Source organism: Habropoda laboriosa, unplaced genomic scaffold (assembly GCF_001263275.1).
Source record: "Habropoda laboriosa isolate 0110345459 unplaced genomic scaffold, ASM126327v1 scaffold23, whole genome shotgun sequence".
In the NCBI taxonomy this organism is placed as follows: domain Eukaryota; kingdom Metazoa; phylum Arthropoda; class Insecta; order Hymenoptera; family Apidae; genus Habropoda; species Habropoda laboriosa.
Window position 1 is genome coordinate 921,612 of NW_017100140.1, and position 14,222 is coordinate 935,833.

Genomic DNA, 14,222 nt, shown 5'->3' on the forward strand with positions numbered 1-14,222 from the left:
AGCAAAGTAAATCCGATTAGCCGATCACCTCCGAATGCAATCCGTAACCGGAAAGCCAGTGTGAAAGTGCTAAACGAGCAATAAGAAAGTAATGGCAGAGTGCTCAAAGCAAGAAGCCAGTAACCTAGCCAGTCACAGAGTGAGAGAGAGAGCCCCCTTTTCGGAAACATCATGGGCGGGCTCTATCTCGCGAGCCAAGCTTCAAGAGAGAACAGAGAGAGAGAGAGAGAGAGAGAGAAGGGGCAGGATGAGAGGAAGAGAAAGGAGGGAAGAGGGATCGTTGGGTAGGATGAGGAAGAGTAGGTGGTGGAGGTGGAGGAAGAGGGTGGAGAGAAGCACACCGCCGCGGTACCAGAGCGCAATTACGGATTTTGAGTGACAGATGCTCGCCCAGTCGGCAGTCGGAAGATTAAAACAAGTAATCAAAGCCCCCGGTAGCCACCCCGGGATGGATATGGATGGATGCATCTCCCCTACCCCCACCAAGCACAACCCTACCGCCACGATCCCACTCTGTCCTCTCTCTCTCTCTGTGTCTCCTCGTTTTCGTGGCCGCGCCACCAACCGTTTTCCCTCCTCCTTTTGCCTGCTCCCTTCCTCATGATCCGGGCCAGGCCTAGGCACACCGACGGTATATATAACCATCCCTCTTTCTCTCTTTACCCTCCCCATTTTACCTACTATAATATCCACCTATCAAGCCGCGCTCTGAATGCTCCTTTAAGAAAATGTTCCTTTTTCGCGAGCGATCCTCTCTCTCTCATCTCTCCTTTGGCTTTGCGGGTTATTAGACGTTTCTCTTTCTCTGGATCTCCCTCTCTCCCTGGATCTCTACCTCTCTCTCTCTCTTTCTCTGTATCTTTCTCTCTCTCTGGATCTCCATCTCTCCCTGGATCTCTACCTCTCTCTCTCTCTTTCTCTGTATCTTTCTCTCTCTCTGGATCTCCCTCTCTCCCTGGATCTCTACCTCTCTCTCTCTCTTTCTCTGTATCTTTCTCTCTCTCTGGATCTCCATCTCTCCCTCTCTTTCTCTGGATCTCCCTCTCTCCTTCTCTCTCTTCGGATCTTTCTCTCTCATTCTCTTTCTTTAGATCTTTCTCTCTCTAGATCTCCCTTCCTCTTTCTCTGGACCTTCTCTCTCTGTCTTGCTTCTGTACTTGTGTACCAACCCCTCTTCTTTCTAACGCAGAAGAAAGGACGGTTTGCGATGGTTGAGGGAGAGTATAAGGGAATAAACGAAAGAGAAGAGAGTGAAACGAGACGAGCGAGAGTGTTCTCTATTTCACGAGAGAGAAACGATAGAGGAGGATGATGCCTCCTCCTCTTTGACGCGCGCGGCTAGCTTCGATCGCCAGCTGACAATAACCGACCGGTTACCTCCTTTTTACTTTCTACGCTACTTGTAGTACTATTACTCTCCCCTACTTATGTACTTACTTTCTTCTTCTCCTCTCTGCATACGTACATACCTCGAGGTAAGTGGGTTGTTGTTCGATTCACACACGGCAATTGGGAAGATCTTGCTACTCAGGTCTGTGGAAAAGAGAACTTTTTCTATAATCTTTCGCCTGATTTTACGAATGATTTTATTCTAAAGATAAATCTTGGAAGAAAATCAGACCTCGAGGTACCAGCTAGTATTTTTCCAAACACGCTATAATCTTTGTAACAATTGGACTGAGGATACGCTTGCAGGTAATATCAAGGTAGAAAATTGCACAGAATGCGCGTAATGTGAATAAATATAGTGCTTTTCTACAGAACTTTCTACAGAAGTTCTACTATTTTTTTCTTCACTCCATTCTCGAAAACGGAAATTTTCACAAAAATCCGCAGTCTGGTGATAATCTTATCTTACCAATAAATCTTCGAAGAAAATCGGACCTTAAGGTAGCAACTGAACGAATGGTACAAACACCGTCGTATTTTTCCACTTAATCTCCCTTTTCTTACCATCGATGGTTCTAATTTCCAAGTTCTTTAACTTTTGTTGAAATAAGGGAATAATTGGATATACCAATTTATTTCTCCATCGATGACTCTAATTTCCAAGTTCTTTACATAGTCTTATCTAAACATACCAGAAGGGAAAAAATTGATCACGTTCAACTATGGTTGGTCTAGTGTTAAGGTAGCTTAAGCGTTAGTTACAGACAACAAGAGGGAGCAATTAGAACGAGAAGCCGTACCACTCGCAGCCCCAACAATCGCAAGCGGGGGCGGAACAAACCGGCGGCGATAGGCGACTAAGAAGTCGATTAGAGGAGGAAAATCCGGCGACGACATAATCCGCGTTCATTCGTAATTGAACGGACGTTACTGAACGCCGCGATTGGCCAGCTTCGAGAACAGTAGAATCGTCGAAAGTTGTTAAACAGAGTGGAACGAAAAGAAAATACGAATTTAAGAAAAAAAAGAAAAAGAAAGAAAGAGGAGGGTAAACGAAGGATTGGTTCATTTTCGTCAATTCTTCCAAAGGAACAGGGGAGGATAGAAAAATCGTCTTTCACTGTAGATTTTCCACTCGAAATTCAACTTTGTGCAAATGAAATTCGCCATTTTGCAAATCAAATTCACCATTTTGTTTATACTCCGATTCTAACCTGAAATCGTCATTTACAAGAAATGACCGTTTCCCGTAAATTGTAAGAGTTCCAATTAATTCCAACTAATTCCAAGAATTCGAGTTAAATTGTCGATATAACTGAGGCCTGTCTAAAGACTGGTCGTTTAGCAAAAAAATAGAATTGCCTCCGATTTTACACTTCGCCGCACAAGAGTAAGACGGTAATACTGAGTTTGCATGTGGTGGACTAGTATTGCGACACGTTTTCAAATATGTATGTTCTTCTTTATCATTAAATATCTACATGCAGTAGATACATAATTATGAATTCCACGTGTAACGTGTTGGTAATTACTATTGAACGATGTATCTCGTGTACATCTTTGTGTTACGTACAATAAAATTTTCAATTTCTCAACGATCGATTTACGTTCGATTTTATTCTCATTGCGAAAGCTCGTGGGAGAGAATTTTGTGGAAAAAACTTGATTTGCAAAATGTTGAATTTGCGTAAGCGTTTTTCTGCTTACCTTCAGACATGCACACACGATTTCCAGCTAGTTATTCCAGCATTTACCATACCGTGTTCTGTTCCCCCTTTTTCCCCGGTAACCCCGCGTGGAAAATATCGCGACAGGGAACAACGATGTTGTAACGAAGATACACGCGAAACACGTGAAAAATTCTCCACGTTTCACATGGTCGAGAACTGAATAGATTTGACCGTTAGAATACGTTTTCACGTTCCTATCATTCGACGTATGGACGATAGATGGATGGATGGGTTCTGACCTGTCTGTTCGATGGATGTGTTACGATATTACGATACATCGATGGGTGTGAAAGTCAATTCACGGTAGTCTAAAGGAAACACACAGGAATACGTTTAATCTGGAGATTTTTTTCTTTTTTTTTTTTTTACCGCTCGTAAAAAGGACTTAGATTGGATTTTACAATACGAGAGGATAGGAGATGAGTCGTTTATCTCTGGTGTCACTTCTATTCTACGCTTTACCCGCCTCACTTACTATCCCCCACTCTTCTCTGGTTACTATAAGCCCCCTCTTGTGGCCGCGTCACATGTCTTTCTCGGGAAATAATAAACTCTGTGTTTAATAAATTCATCGCGGTGTGTACGGCCTGATCGAGTCCGAGAATCGCAACGTCTCGTTTCTCGACGACGAAAAACGTCGAACAGTGTTCGATGGTCACTTGGAACAGTAAAGCCTTGAACTGTACGCGTAGATTATTTAGATAAGGATTCTCATATTAGCAGAGAATGTTGAATATTCGAATATGCGTGGGATATTTAAGAGAGACTGCTTAAAAAACTATGACAATCAGACTGTCTGATCGATTCTCCTCTCTTTGATAAATTCAAGGGGAAATGGTGGTTTTTGTAGGGGAAAAAAAAACGTGGGGAAGTAAAGGTAATCCAGAACGGACTTTCAGAGATTTGACCCGCCGCTGTTACTTCCATCGCCACAAAGAATCAAATTAACCAGGACAAGATTACTGTTCCCCTTCTACACAGGCTTTTCAGGCTCCACCCTTGAATACTCTATATATGACACGCGTGCATACACGAGAAGACCGTTCACGCACCTTTTTCTTCCCCTCTTACTTTCAATTCGAACACCGCGGGCCCTTCTTTGCCTCGAATTGAGAGTAAACCCACGACCTTGTTCCTGAAAATATTTCGTCTGCAAATTACACAAACTATTCCGAGTTTTCGTTCTTATTGCGTAGCGATTTGATGGTACGCGTTACATAGAGAAGGGAAACTACTATGACAAGTAAATAAAAACGAAAACTGATTAAAATTAAGTGAAAAAGTATAAGAAACAGATTGTTCTATTTTCGAAATATTTCAGGATCGGTACTGATATTTTGTTTATGTTACTTTTTATTACAATACATTATATCTTAATCACATATGTAATATGTATATGTTTAATTTACTGACTCAAAGTACTCTTTACTATCCTTTGGATTTGGCTTAATGGTCTTGGAATCAGGTTGCCAATTTGCAGGACAAACTTCTCCATGTTTTTCAACAAATTGAAATGCCTTAATAAGCCTCAATGTTTCATCTACACTTCTGCCTACTGGTAAATCATTCACACTGAGGTGTCTCAGTATTCCTTCTTTGTCTATAATGAAAAGACCTCGCAATGCAATTCCAGAATCTTGGAGAAGGACGTTATATTTAGCTGATATTTCCTTGTTGAAGTCACTAAGAAGAGGATAACCCAAATTGCCACCTAGTCCACCCTGTTTTCTTGGCGTTGTAGTCCATGCCAAATGGCTGAAGTGGGAATCTGTAGAAGCTCCAATTACTTGTGTATTCAGAGCTTTGAACTCTTTAATTTTTTCACTGAATGCTATTAACTCAGTAGGACAAACGAACGTGCTACAATAAAAAATTTAGATTTATTTTCAAGAAAAATATTAGTTTCTCTCTAATGGCTATACATTAACAACTTACAAGTCTAAAGGATAAAAGAAAAGAACAACATATTTTCCTTTGTAGTCACTCAGTTTTATCTCCTCGAAACCACCGTCGACTACAGCAGTTCCAGAAAATTCAGGTGCAGGTTGCTGGATCTGAAGTTGACAGGAAAACAGATTGGTACTAACACAAAAGTTGCGAGCGTGTTCTACTAATGTTGGGTGTTTAGTTTTCACAAAAGATGACGTTGCAGCAAACACCTACGAATAAGAAACATCAAGTAAATAAAAAAAATCTTGCCCCTTTTTATTTTAAATTTCTATTTATTGGAAATTATTTAAATTTCCTTTATTAGGTTAAACAACTTACCGCTTTGCAAGTCTGAGGACGCAAACATGCTAGCAATCGAAGCATTATTAATGTGTGAATGCAAAGATATTTAAATAAATGAGAAAAATATTCAATCGAAGTAAATAGCGAGATTACTTTTCTGAACAATAAATATGGAATGGATAAATCGTATTCTATTCAGTTTTCAAAGAGGTTATATAACTCACTTTCCGTGCAAATAGTTTATTTTAATAAAAGATCAATTAAAACAATTATGAAACTTGTTACATTTACTTCAATCACGTTTAGGTCTATTCAAGCGTAAATTATTAGTGAAAAACGATTGTTTAAAATGTTACGAAATATTTTCTCGTAAGACTGGAATACTCCTTTCGTAAGATGTTAGAGGGGGCGACTATTGCCGAAGCAAAACTTCAATTTGATCTTTCAAATCACAAATATTTCGGTACACTGACTCAAACAATTAGAATCAATCATGGTGGTTCAATTAAATGCAGTATTAATCAATATAACCATATTTTATTCAAATAACAATATTATAAGTTTTGTGTTCGTTCTTATTTATGGTTTCTGCTACAATGGAAAATATCACACTATTTATCGATAAATAGCATTTAGCTTTCTAATTAATTGATGATTTGTAAAATTTCTTCATTATCGGTGAAACCAGATACACGTTGGAAATAGAGATTTTTACTTCCGATAATATTCGTAACTTGTCCAAAGCTGCGTTAGATATTACTTCCAATCAAAAACGGTCAAGTTTCTTTAGCTGCTCCTTAGTTTTGAAGAACGAGAACGGAGAGCTTAAATTCTTGCAGATAATGTGGAGTAACACAAACATTTTTCATGTTATAACTTTAACGTGTACATCGTACTCGAAGCTTTACTAGTAAAATATGATACACAAGTCTGCTTACACCATGTAGGACACAGAGGCCACGTGGTGCCTTGTGCACGCAAATTCTTTCGCTATCTATAGAGCAGAGTTTTTAAAAAACTGTCATTCATACGACAGAATTATTGACCTACGTAACCGCGATTTGACAATTATCTCTCTTTTTTTGTTTTCTTCTTTTTCTAATTGGAAGCCTTTGCAGTTGCACTGGGGGTAGGGGTTGTAGCGGACGCCGATTCTTCTGTAACAATTCGGCGATTTTTTTTTATCCTCTTCCATTCGCCGTTTGTATAATTCATTTGGAAATGAGTCTCAACTAACATGGGTACGGTTGTTCCATCCGGTTGAGTCACTTCTTCTATGTTCTCTGAGAGCATTACTGTGACTATATTACCCAATTTTGGGCAAGGATTATCTAAATACATAATACAAAATAATGAATAAGCGTATTCATGATAAGAGGTGCTTGATAATATTCAAAATGGATACACACCCCTCGAGCCAGCCATAAAACCGAGAATAAGAGCTTTCTCCGGTCGAGTTACTTTGTTAGCTGTTCTAAACATTTCTTGTGCTTCCAACATTTGTTCTCGCTAAAAATGCGACAAATAAATTAATAATTTTAAGATTACAATTTTTCTTATGTTATAAATATTTCTACACACCGTAAGGGACAAGCCCTTTCTTGTATTTGCGGCCGCATTAGCAGGTTGTGCGGTAGTTTGTATACGAATCTGCGTAACTGTTTGAGCTGGTCGAACTGTTTGCACTCCAACAGGTGTACTTTCCACTGGTGTAATAACCGTTGGTGTCGCAACAGGTAGAACTGTACTTGGAGTTGCTGGTGTACTTGGTGTTGTAGCTGTATAAAAAAAAAAAAAAATTAATGATTGATGAAACATTGCTACGATGAATTATATGAAAACGTACGGGTTTGTGGTGTCGTTACTGCTGATACTCCACTCGGAGTAGTAGGTGTTACATAAGACTGTACAGATGTCACTGGGGTGATTGGAGTAGCAGGTGGATTAATTGAAGTTAAACCCTGTGCATATTCTGGTGTAGTTGATGTTTCTGTTGTAGTCGTAGTCGTCGATGCTGCAGCAGCAGCTGCTGCTTGAGCTTCTGCAACTTTTTTTTGTTGTTCTTCCAATTCCATCATTCTCTTTCGTTTTTTCGCTTGAGCATAGCCAAGTGGTTGTTCATTAATATCTAACAGTTTAATACCACCATCTTTACGCATTCTATTACTAAGAGGTGTTCTATTAGGCATTGAAGAACTTGTAAGCGAAGGAGACCGAAAACCACCTGTAGGAACTCTACTGGGAATGCCTTTCAAAGGTGCTGAAAATAATATATTGTTTTATATTTTCATATTCCTTTTGTTTCTCTAAAGTAACACTAACTATCATCCCATGTGTAAACTCACTTGTATCAGTCATTTTTCTAGGCATTCCTCTACTCCTCACAGGCACTGTAGGAGCTGTACTCTTTTTTAAATTACTTGCTGCATCTGTACTCTTTTGAAGCAACTCTGCTCTTAATGCAGCACTTTTTGGTTTTCTTTTTAGGGTGAAATGCTTAACTGGTGTAGGTTGTTGACCAACCACTGAAGTAAGTGCAGTCTTATTAAGATAGTGACATTCCAATGGAAGCATAGCCGGATCATTTTGCTTTTTTAAAAGTTTTCGAAGGTCATTGACTAGTTCTCCAAAGATAGGCCTATGCTCATCTAAATCTGTGATGTCTGTATTCAAAGAACCCGTTGAGGGAAATGTTTTCATCGCTTCGGATAACATTGATACCCATAACTCACTGTCCAATGATGCCACCTCGATAATTTCTTCCAATTCAACACGCCACTGCAAAATTTAAAAGAATTATGTACCAAAAAGATATATTTATAACACAAGCATTTTTTGAAAGAAGGATTAACAGAGATTCATAAATATTAACATTATTTAGCTTTATAAGCAATATTGGTTACATATAGGATATGATTATTTACTAAACGTTTCAAAAACATCTAATGTCTAAATAAAAATAAATAAATACTTCGTAGAGAATGTATAATAATGATTAAATATTCAACACCTTCAAGTCGTTATTGCAAATTTCAGAATTTGTATTTTAAGAAAAGCTTCCGCCACTTTTTCACGCTTTAAACATTTGTAATAAACAAACTGCCTTACCTCCTCAACATTCCGTCTCGGTATGTGAAAAAATGAAAGAAGTAATTTAAGTTTAACTTGCGTTTGAAGATCTGGAAAACAGTCTTTAATATTCCGCAGTACTTCTGCGTTAAGTTGTGAACAAATTGAACTTCCAGTCCAGCTATCATTTGACGTTCCAAGCTTGTTATGAAGCCACAACGACGTATCACTATCCCTCACATTCGCCATATTGGAGTCGTTTGTTTCATACATTTGACGTACATTGCCGTGGTGCGCCACATGTTATTCCCGCCATATGTAATATATACTTCATAGAGGTACATTCAGCTACAAAAGATACCTTCGTTAAAAAATTTACCTTGTAAACCAATAAAAATAATTTAAAATATAACTTTTTATTTTCGCGAATTATTACTAAATATTATTTTACTTAACCCTATCAAAAAATATCACTGTTTCACTAAAAACTGTATATTGAAAACAATTTTAAAAATATTCAGAATGAAATGAAAATTAACCATTACTTTCGACAAAGGATTTTTCTGCACATACAAATAACATCTTTTAGGCATAACGTGGTTTAAGTTTGATTTTGGTTTATTGTGACAAGATATTCAGTAAATAAATTTTACAATATGACCAGTGCAAATGGATTTTCGGATTCACAAGAATCTGATTTAGTGAACGAAGAAGACATGAAAGTATTGGAAAAATCTATGTGAGAAACACAATTTTGTTGCAATATTCTCATGTACTTTAATATTTTAATTCCTCTTCTGTTAAACATGATTTATATGTTTTATCATTCAATATAGTGGCTGCATACCATCATATTGGATACAAAATATAATAGACGATAAAATTGAAGAAAACTACGATTTAGAACAACAATATCTAGAAGAAAATAAACCAATAAAAGATGAAGATGAAGAACAATATTATCGAGAAATTGACTCTACCCCTCTACCCTCAAGAATCCCTGTAAAGGAAGAGTTCCCCGGTCGACATAATTTTCAGGTTTCACTGGGTAATCAGGATAGCAGTAAACATTGGATTGTAAGTATATAATTGAATTATTAATTGATTATTCATGACAACGATTTAAGTTATTGTAATGTACTTCCCTTTATTTTATGTAGTATTCTCAAATATTAAAGAAAGTATTTATTAATATGGAAGAAACACTGCCACTACGTTTGAAGTGGGATCCTCCTGAAGGTGGTTTACTTCTACGTACTGCCATGGTTTTTAGTTTAGATCAATATGCTGGTGATCCAGTCAGAAGATGTCATAATCACACAGCACCAAATAACTCAAGTAATAGAGATGTAAATCTAAGAGTAATTAAACATGTTGTCCGTTGCACGGATTCGACTAGCATGTATGAGGAAAGAAATGAACATTTGTCTGTAGTGACACCATTGCATAGACCACAACCAGGTTCACAATATGTGCCAGTGTGTTTTAAGTTCTTGTGCAAAAATAGTTGTCCATCTGGCATGAATCGTAGACCAACTGAATTAATTTTCACTTTGGAGAATAGTGAGAAAACAGTTTTGGGTCGGCGAAGACTTTCTGTTAGAGTTTGTAGTTGTCCCAAAAGAGATAAAAAGAAGGAAGAAGCTGAAGTACTAAAAACACAATCTAATGTCAAAAAAATAAAACTTAATGTGCCAGTTGGGAAAAAGATGATGCCTTCTTGTGATACACATGTTTTTAGTGTTCAGTTAAATGTAGTTGGGAAAGAAAACTATTTGTCAGTGCTCAAATATGCATATGACATCATGGCAGGTCAAGCAGCACGAACTGGACAATTTGAATTTTTTAAACCATATATGGATGATATACTACGCAAAACTCCATAATTCATAATTTGCATTAATTTTATGTCTTTCATATAATGTTATATGCTTTAAAAAGCAAAAAACTTATGTCCTAATGTTATGTATTTTGTATTTGTATCTTACAAATTTAACAGTGCATGTCTTTAAAGTTACATTTTACTCAAACACCTTGTTGTTTTTAACATGAAACTATGCTGTTTTTATATGAAATGCAGTTTATAATACATATTAATACTATTTACGTATGTATTAATATAATTAACATTGTGATATTTCTATGTTAATATTTTATACTAGAATAAGAAGTGCTTGTTAATTTTTAATCTTATAATAATAAACAATTTTATTACTTTTCTATATTTGATATGTGTTTTATATTTCTAGCTGTTCATGTAAACGACATTTTATTAATTGAATGTCCAATGTATGCAATAACAAAGCATTAGGTAAAGGTGCAGTGTGTTGTGATGATAACACCATAGGATTTACAAGGCTTGCAACACTTCTGCGTATTTTTATTTCAGTACCATTTTGCCCTTGAGCATACAAACTCCATTCCCATATAATTTTCCCTCCTATGGTACTACTGATCCAAATAGTTTCATCTTCACACTGTATATTTATGATTTATAGTATTATAACTTTTTTACACGAAACAAACAATATTATCAAGACAGAGAAATATACCTGAAAGAAAAATAACTCCTCTCCAGAGTGTAATATATAAACAGCTTCTGAACCAAATGGAAGAGGCATTGGAAGCTTTGCATAAGGAGAATAAAAATGTACTTGTGGTATTTTATGAGTTTCACTCAAATGTTCCAATACTACATCAGATGTAATGTTTTCTTTACAGCCACTGTGCTTTGAAAGAGGACATGTTATTTGATTAGAGAATACAAAATCCATAGAGTCTCCCCAAACTGATGTAGGTGATATGTTAGACATTAAACTATTAGTACTTGATATTGCTGTGCCTGTTGCATTAATTTGACCGTTAATAACATTCGTAATAGTTTCTCTTGATAATTCTCCAGTACTTGCAGATTTCGTTCGGTCGTACAAATTTAACCGCTCATCAAAATTTAAATTACTTATTGACGCATCATCTTCGTTTGATGGTTCGTTGGGAACTACTGTTAAATTGTCTGCTGAGGCAGCTTTTCCCAATCCCCCACGAAACAATTTATTTAATAACAATTGACGCGTTTTCAGATTTGTACCGTTATTTTTCCCTGTTACCCTCATGACTTCATTCTTTTTATTCTTGCCAAAGAGCCGATCTCGAAGATTTCTCGTCTGACATTCTACGTTATCGGATAAATTATCCTTTATGTTGAAAACGTCACGAAATATTTTATGTAATTTGTCCGCGAGTAAACATCTACCTCGACCCAATCTAACTCTGCAAATTGGACAGCGAAGTGTCCTCGGTCTACATCCGACGCAAATGATGTGACCGTGTATGCATTGAGAGACTGGAGGCAATGAGCTTTCCAAACAAACTGGGCATTCCAAAGTTTGTACCTATATAAACATAGTAATTATTTCTACAAAATATAATGCATTCATTTAAAAAATTTTTAGAGAAAAATTGTTTAATAAACAAATTCTTCAATAAAAATTAAAATACCCACAACTCCAGAAAGTGCATTTGCAAGCTTACTAGCCACTTCTGACAATGGTCCTTTTACAGCTACCCCTGTCTCTTTTCGTTCTTCTTCCTCATCAATGCATCTCCAAATAAACAACTTTAAATTACATTCCTGATAATGGTGAATCAATGCTGCTATTTTTTTTATCTTTAATCCTATTAAATCATGTTCACCAATGTTAATTAAACAATCACCAGCTCTAAAATACAATAAAATTATTTATTTAACTACTACAGTAGATACATGTCTATCTTTTGATTTTACTTTTTATTCTTACTTGAGACCTGCAGTATCAGCGAGACTACCGATTTCAACGTAACTTATCCACGGATAAGGATCCCACTTTGATTTCGTTAGGTTGAACCCACAAGATTTACCAAGTGCTTTAGTTTGTCTTATATTTTCTAATGTCACACAAATTTTACTAGTAAACGCTGAGTCAATCAATGTACAGTCTTTTGTCTTATAAATCCTGACACCTGCTGCTTCAGTTAAAAATTCTGAAGTAGATATAATGGACATATTTCTTCCTCAAACTTTTTTTATTTTCCGAATATCTTTATTTAAACTTAACTAACGTTTGTAACAATCATTGAACTATTATTTACAGCATAAAACAGTTTCTTTTAAAACAAAATGAACGCGCCGATTTATTTTCATAATTGTACTATCAATTATATTAACTTAAATTTTTATGCTGGGCGAGTAAATACTATGGTCTTTACATGAACTGCGCGATAATGAAACTGTTTGAGTTTGTTCTTTAAGGAAGGTAAAACTCACCTACTGGTTTACCTTCACCTAATTTCATGACCTTGACATTTATTCCATAATGAAACAGTAACCCTACCTTTTCCTTTTACTTTGACATTTCTCAACATACACTGTTTTTGTTTTTTTACTGGACAACATAAATATGTTTTTTATTGAAATCAATTTCTTAATAACAATGATTTAGGTATTCATATGAGACTATTTTTTGTTCTTTATTAATATATCTACATGTGATAATTTGAAATATTTGTTCAATTCTAACTTAATCCAATCTATGTCTCTGTGTGTGTATGCGCGCGCCCGCGCGTGTGTGCGTGTGTGTGTGTAATAATGCAAATGACCTCTTTATGTAAAGATTCTGAAAAATCTTTAATATAGTAGAGTATTATATTTAAAAGTCTTACAAACATGATAATTATTTGTTTCTACCTAATATTTAGTAAGAAGGTAAACTCTCCCATATCACTGACTTGGAAGAACGTACAATTGGATTGTCAGTAAGAGATTAAAAATATATCCTATACTAATGAATTAAAATGCATCTGATACGTTTCAATAATGGTTGATAAAAAAATTCCTGTGAGTCTTTGATCAATGATAATAATGTTTCTGGTAAATTATTGATATAATATATTGAGACACTGATTTAATGTGTGTAACGTAGTATGTGCTGTTGCTTTAAGTACTAGCAAATCAGGGTCCAGGTTTAAACTAGAGTTCTCAATGGTTTGTGCTAATGCAATATTGTGCTTTTCTACTTTCCTTAATTGTTCTTGACAATTAGCAAAAGCATCTAAAACTTCCAATTTGGCAACTGGGTTTCTATTGGAGTTAGCGGAATGATCTCTTGGAGGTAAAGGAGGATGACTGCTGGCTATTGCTCTAGTATACATTTCTGTAACAGCTCGTAGTTTGTCAACCCATTCTTGACGAGCGCGGGCGTCTGTAGCTCTCAATTTAATCATATCACCTGCATTAATGCATAAATGCTGTCATAAATATTATATTTTAATTATTATACTATATGGGTCTGTAAATGGAGATATATAACAGTGGATAATTTATTTTAAATACCTGTAGCAGAATTGACAGTAAAGGTATTGGAATCTTCATCACTTGGTGCAATCACTGCACCAGCTAAATATATTGAACATCGTGGTCGTTGATTTTTTTCGGATTCACTCAAAAAATAATGCAATTCACCAGTTTCAGGACTAAGGATAAACCAACGATATTGCCATCCTTTCATTGCATTGGTATACTTATGTAATAAACCCTCATAAGGGTGCCTTATTTGAACGTTCATCATTTATTGTTGTTATTATTTGGAAGCCTCGTATTATTTAAATCAGACAGTTGCTAATAGCAATCTGTCATCTGAACTGACACATCAAGGAAGGTTAGTCAGATGATTGTAAGATAGGTTAGAAAGGTACATAATCAAAATATCAACGGTAATAGTTAGCTAAGAGTTCTGAATTTTTTTAAAATTATTTATTTACAACAGA

At 35.9% G+C, this 14,222-nt stretch overlaps 5 protein-coding genes across 5 annotated transcripts; 1 reads left to right on the forward strand and 4 right to left on the reverse strand.

The window, feature by feature from the left end:
* Nucleotides 1-4,519: 4,519 nt before the first annotated feature.
* On the reverse strand, nucleotides 4,520-5,591 carry LOC108580343 (peroxiredoxin). Its single transcript, XM_017944077.1, has 3 exons — nucleotides 5,388-5,591; nucleotides 5,055-5,278; nucleotides 4,520-4,979 (listed from the first exon to the last, which is right to left on the reverse strand). The coding sequence occupies exons 1-3, from the start codon at nucleotides 5,430-5,432 to the stop codon at nucleotides 4,520-4,522; spliced, it is 729 nt and encodes a 242-aa protein (XP_017799566.1). The 5' UTR covers nucleotides 5,433-5,591.
* An 858-nt stretch (nucleotides 5,592-6,449) lies between these two features.
* On the reverse strand, nucleotides 6,450-8,693 carry LOC108570176 (negative elongation factor A-like). Its single transcript, XM_017931979.1, has 6 exons — nucleotides 8,460-8,693; nucleotides 7,697-8,129; nucleotides 7,198-7,611; nucleotides 6,933-7,129; nucleotides 6,761-6,860; nucleotides 6,450-6,682 (listed from the first exon to the last, which is right to left on the reverse strand). Exons 1-6 carry the CDS (start codon nucleotides 8,691-8,693, stop codon nucleotides 6,450-6,452), a joined length of 1,611 nt encoding a protein of 536 aa, XP_017787468.1.
* A 383-nt stretch (nucleotides 8,694-9,076) lies between these two features.
* On the forward strand, nucleotides 9,077-10,306 carry LOC108570248 (cellular tumor antigen p53). Its single transcript, XM_017932077.1, has 3 exons — nucleotides 9,077-9,159; nucleotides 9,257-9,497; nucleotides 9,581-10,306. Exons 1-3 carry the CDS (start codon nucleotides 9,077-9,079, stop codon nucleotides 10,304-10,306), a joined length of 1,050 nt encoding a protein of 349 aa, XP_017787566.1.
* A 351-nt stretch (nucleotides 10,307-10,657) lies between these two features.
* LOC108570357 lies at nucleotides 10,658-12,462 on the reverse strand. The gene is made up of 4 exons (XM_017932213.1): nucleotides 12,218-12,462; nucleotides 11,923-12,139; nucleotides 10,973-11,812; nucleotides 10,658-10,897 (listed from the first exon to the last, which is right to left on the reverse strand). Exons 1-4 carry the CDS (start codon nucleotides 12,460-12,462, stop codon nucleotides 10,658-10,660), a joined length of 1,542 nt encoding a protein of 513 aa, XP_017787702.1.
* Nucleotides 12,463-13,331: 869 nt separating this feature from the next.
* LOC108570325 (oxysterol-binding protein-related protein 11) lies at nucleotides 13,332-14,085 on the reverse strand. Its single transcript, XM_017932169.1, has 2 exons — nucleotides 13,789-14,085; nucleotides 13,332-13,684 (listed from the first exon to the last, which is right to left on the reverse strand). The coding sequence occupies exons 1-2, from the start codon at nucleotides 14,021-14,023 to the stop codon at nucleotides 13,332-13,334; spliced, it is 588 nt and encodes a 195-aa protein (XP_017787658.1). The 5' UTR covers nucleotides 14,024-14,085.
* Between the last annotated feature and the right edge of the window lie 137 nt (nucleotides 14,086-14,222).

Bases quoted from the DNA above. Each gene is read 5' to 3' on its own strand.
- LOC108580343 (XM_017944077.1), bottom strand. From the start codon at position 5,432: ATGCTTCGATTGCTAGCATGTTTGCGTCCTCAGACTTGCAAAGCG. The intron at 5,279-5,387 runs GTAAGTTGTTTA...TCTTATTCGTAG, and splicing joins GTCCTCAGACTTGCAAAGCG to GTGTTTGCTGCAACGTCATC. The intron at 4,980-5,054 runs GTAAGTTGTTAA...TTTTTATTGTAG, and splicing joins TTCTTTTATCCTTTAGACTT to CACGTTCGTTTGTCCTACTG.
- LOC108570176 (XM_017931979.1), bottom strand. From the start codon at position 8,693: ATGTATGAAACAAACGACTCCAATATGGCGAATGTGAGGGATAGTGAT. The intron at 8,130-8,459 runs GTAAGGCAGTTT...TAAATTTTGCAG, and splicing joins CGAGACGGAATGTTGAGGAG to TGGCGTGTTGAATTGGAAGA. The intron at 7,612-7,696 runs GTGAGTTTACAC...TATTATTTTCAG, and splicing joins TAGAAAAATGACTGATACAA to CACCTTTGAAAGGCATTCCC.
- LOC108570248 (XM_017932077.1), top strand. From the start codon at position 9,077: ATGACCAGTGCAAATGGATTTTCGGATTCACAAGAATCTGATTTAGTG. The intron at 9,160-9,256 runs GTGAGAAACACA...CATTCAATATAG, and splicing joins AAAGTATTGGAAAAATCTAT to TGGCTGCATACCATCATATT. The intron at 9,498-9,580 runs GTAAGTATATAA...TATTTTATGTAG, and splicing joins ATAGCAGTAAACATTGGATT to TATTCTCAAATATTAAAGAA.
- LOC108570357 (XM_017932213.1), bottom strand. From the start codon at position 12,462: ATGTCCATTATATCTACTTCAGAATTTTTAACTGAAGCAGCAGGTGTC. The intron at 11,813-11,922 runs GTGGGTATTTTA...ATGTTTATATAG, and splicing joins CAAATGCACTTTCTGGAGTT to GTACAAACTTTGGAATGCCC. The intron at 10,898-10,972 runs GTATATTTCTCT...ATAAATATACAG, and splicing joins AGGAGTTATTTTTCTTTCAG to TGTGAAGATGAAACTATTTG.
- LOC108570325 (XM_017932169.1), bottom strand. From the start codon at position 14,023: ATGATGAACGTTCAAATAAGGCACCCTTATGAGGGTTTATTACATAAG. The intron at 13,685-13,788 runs GTATTTAAAATA...GCATTAATGCAG, and splicing joins TACTGTCAATTCTGCTACAG to GTGATATGATTAAATTGAGA.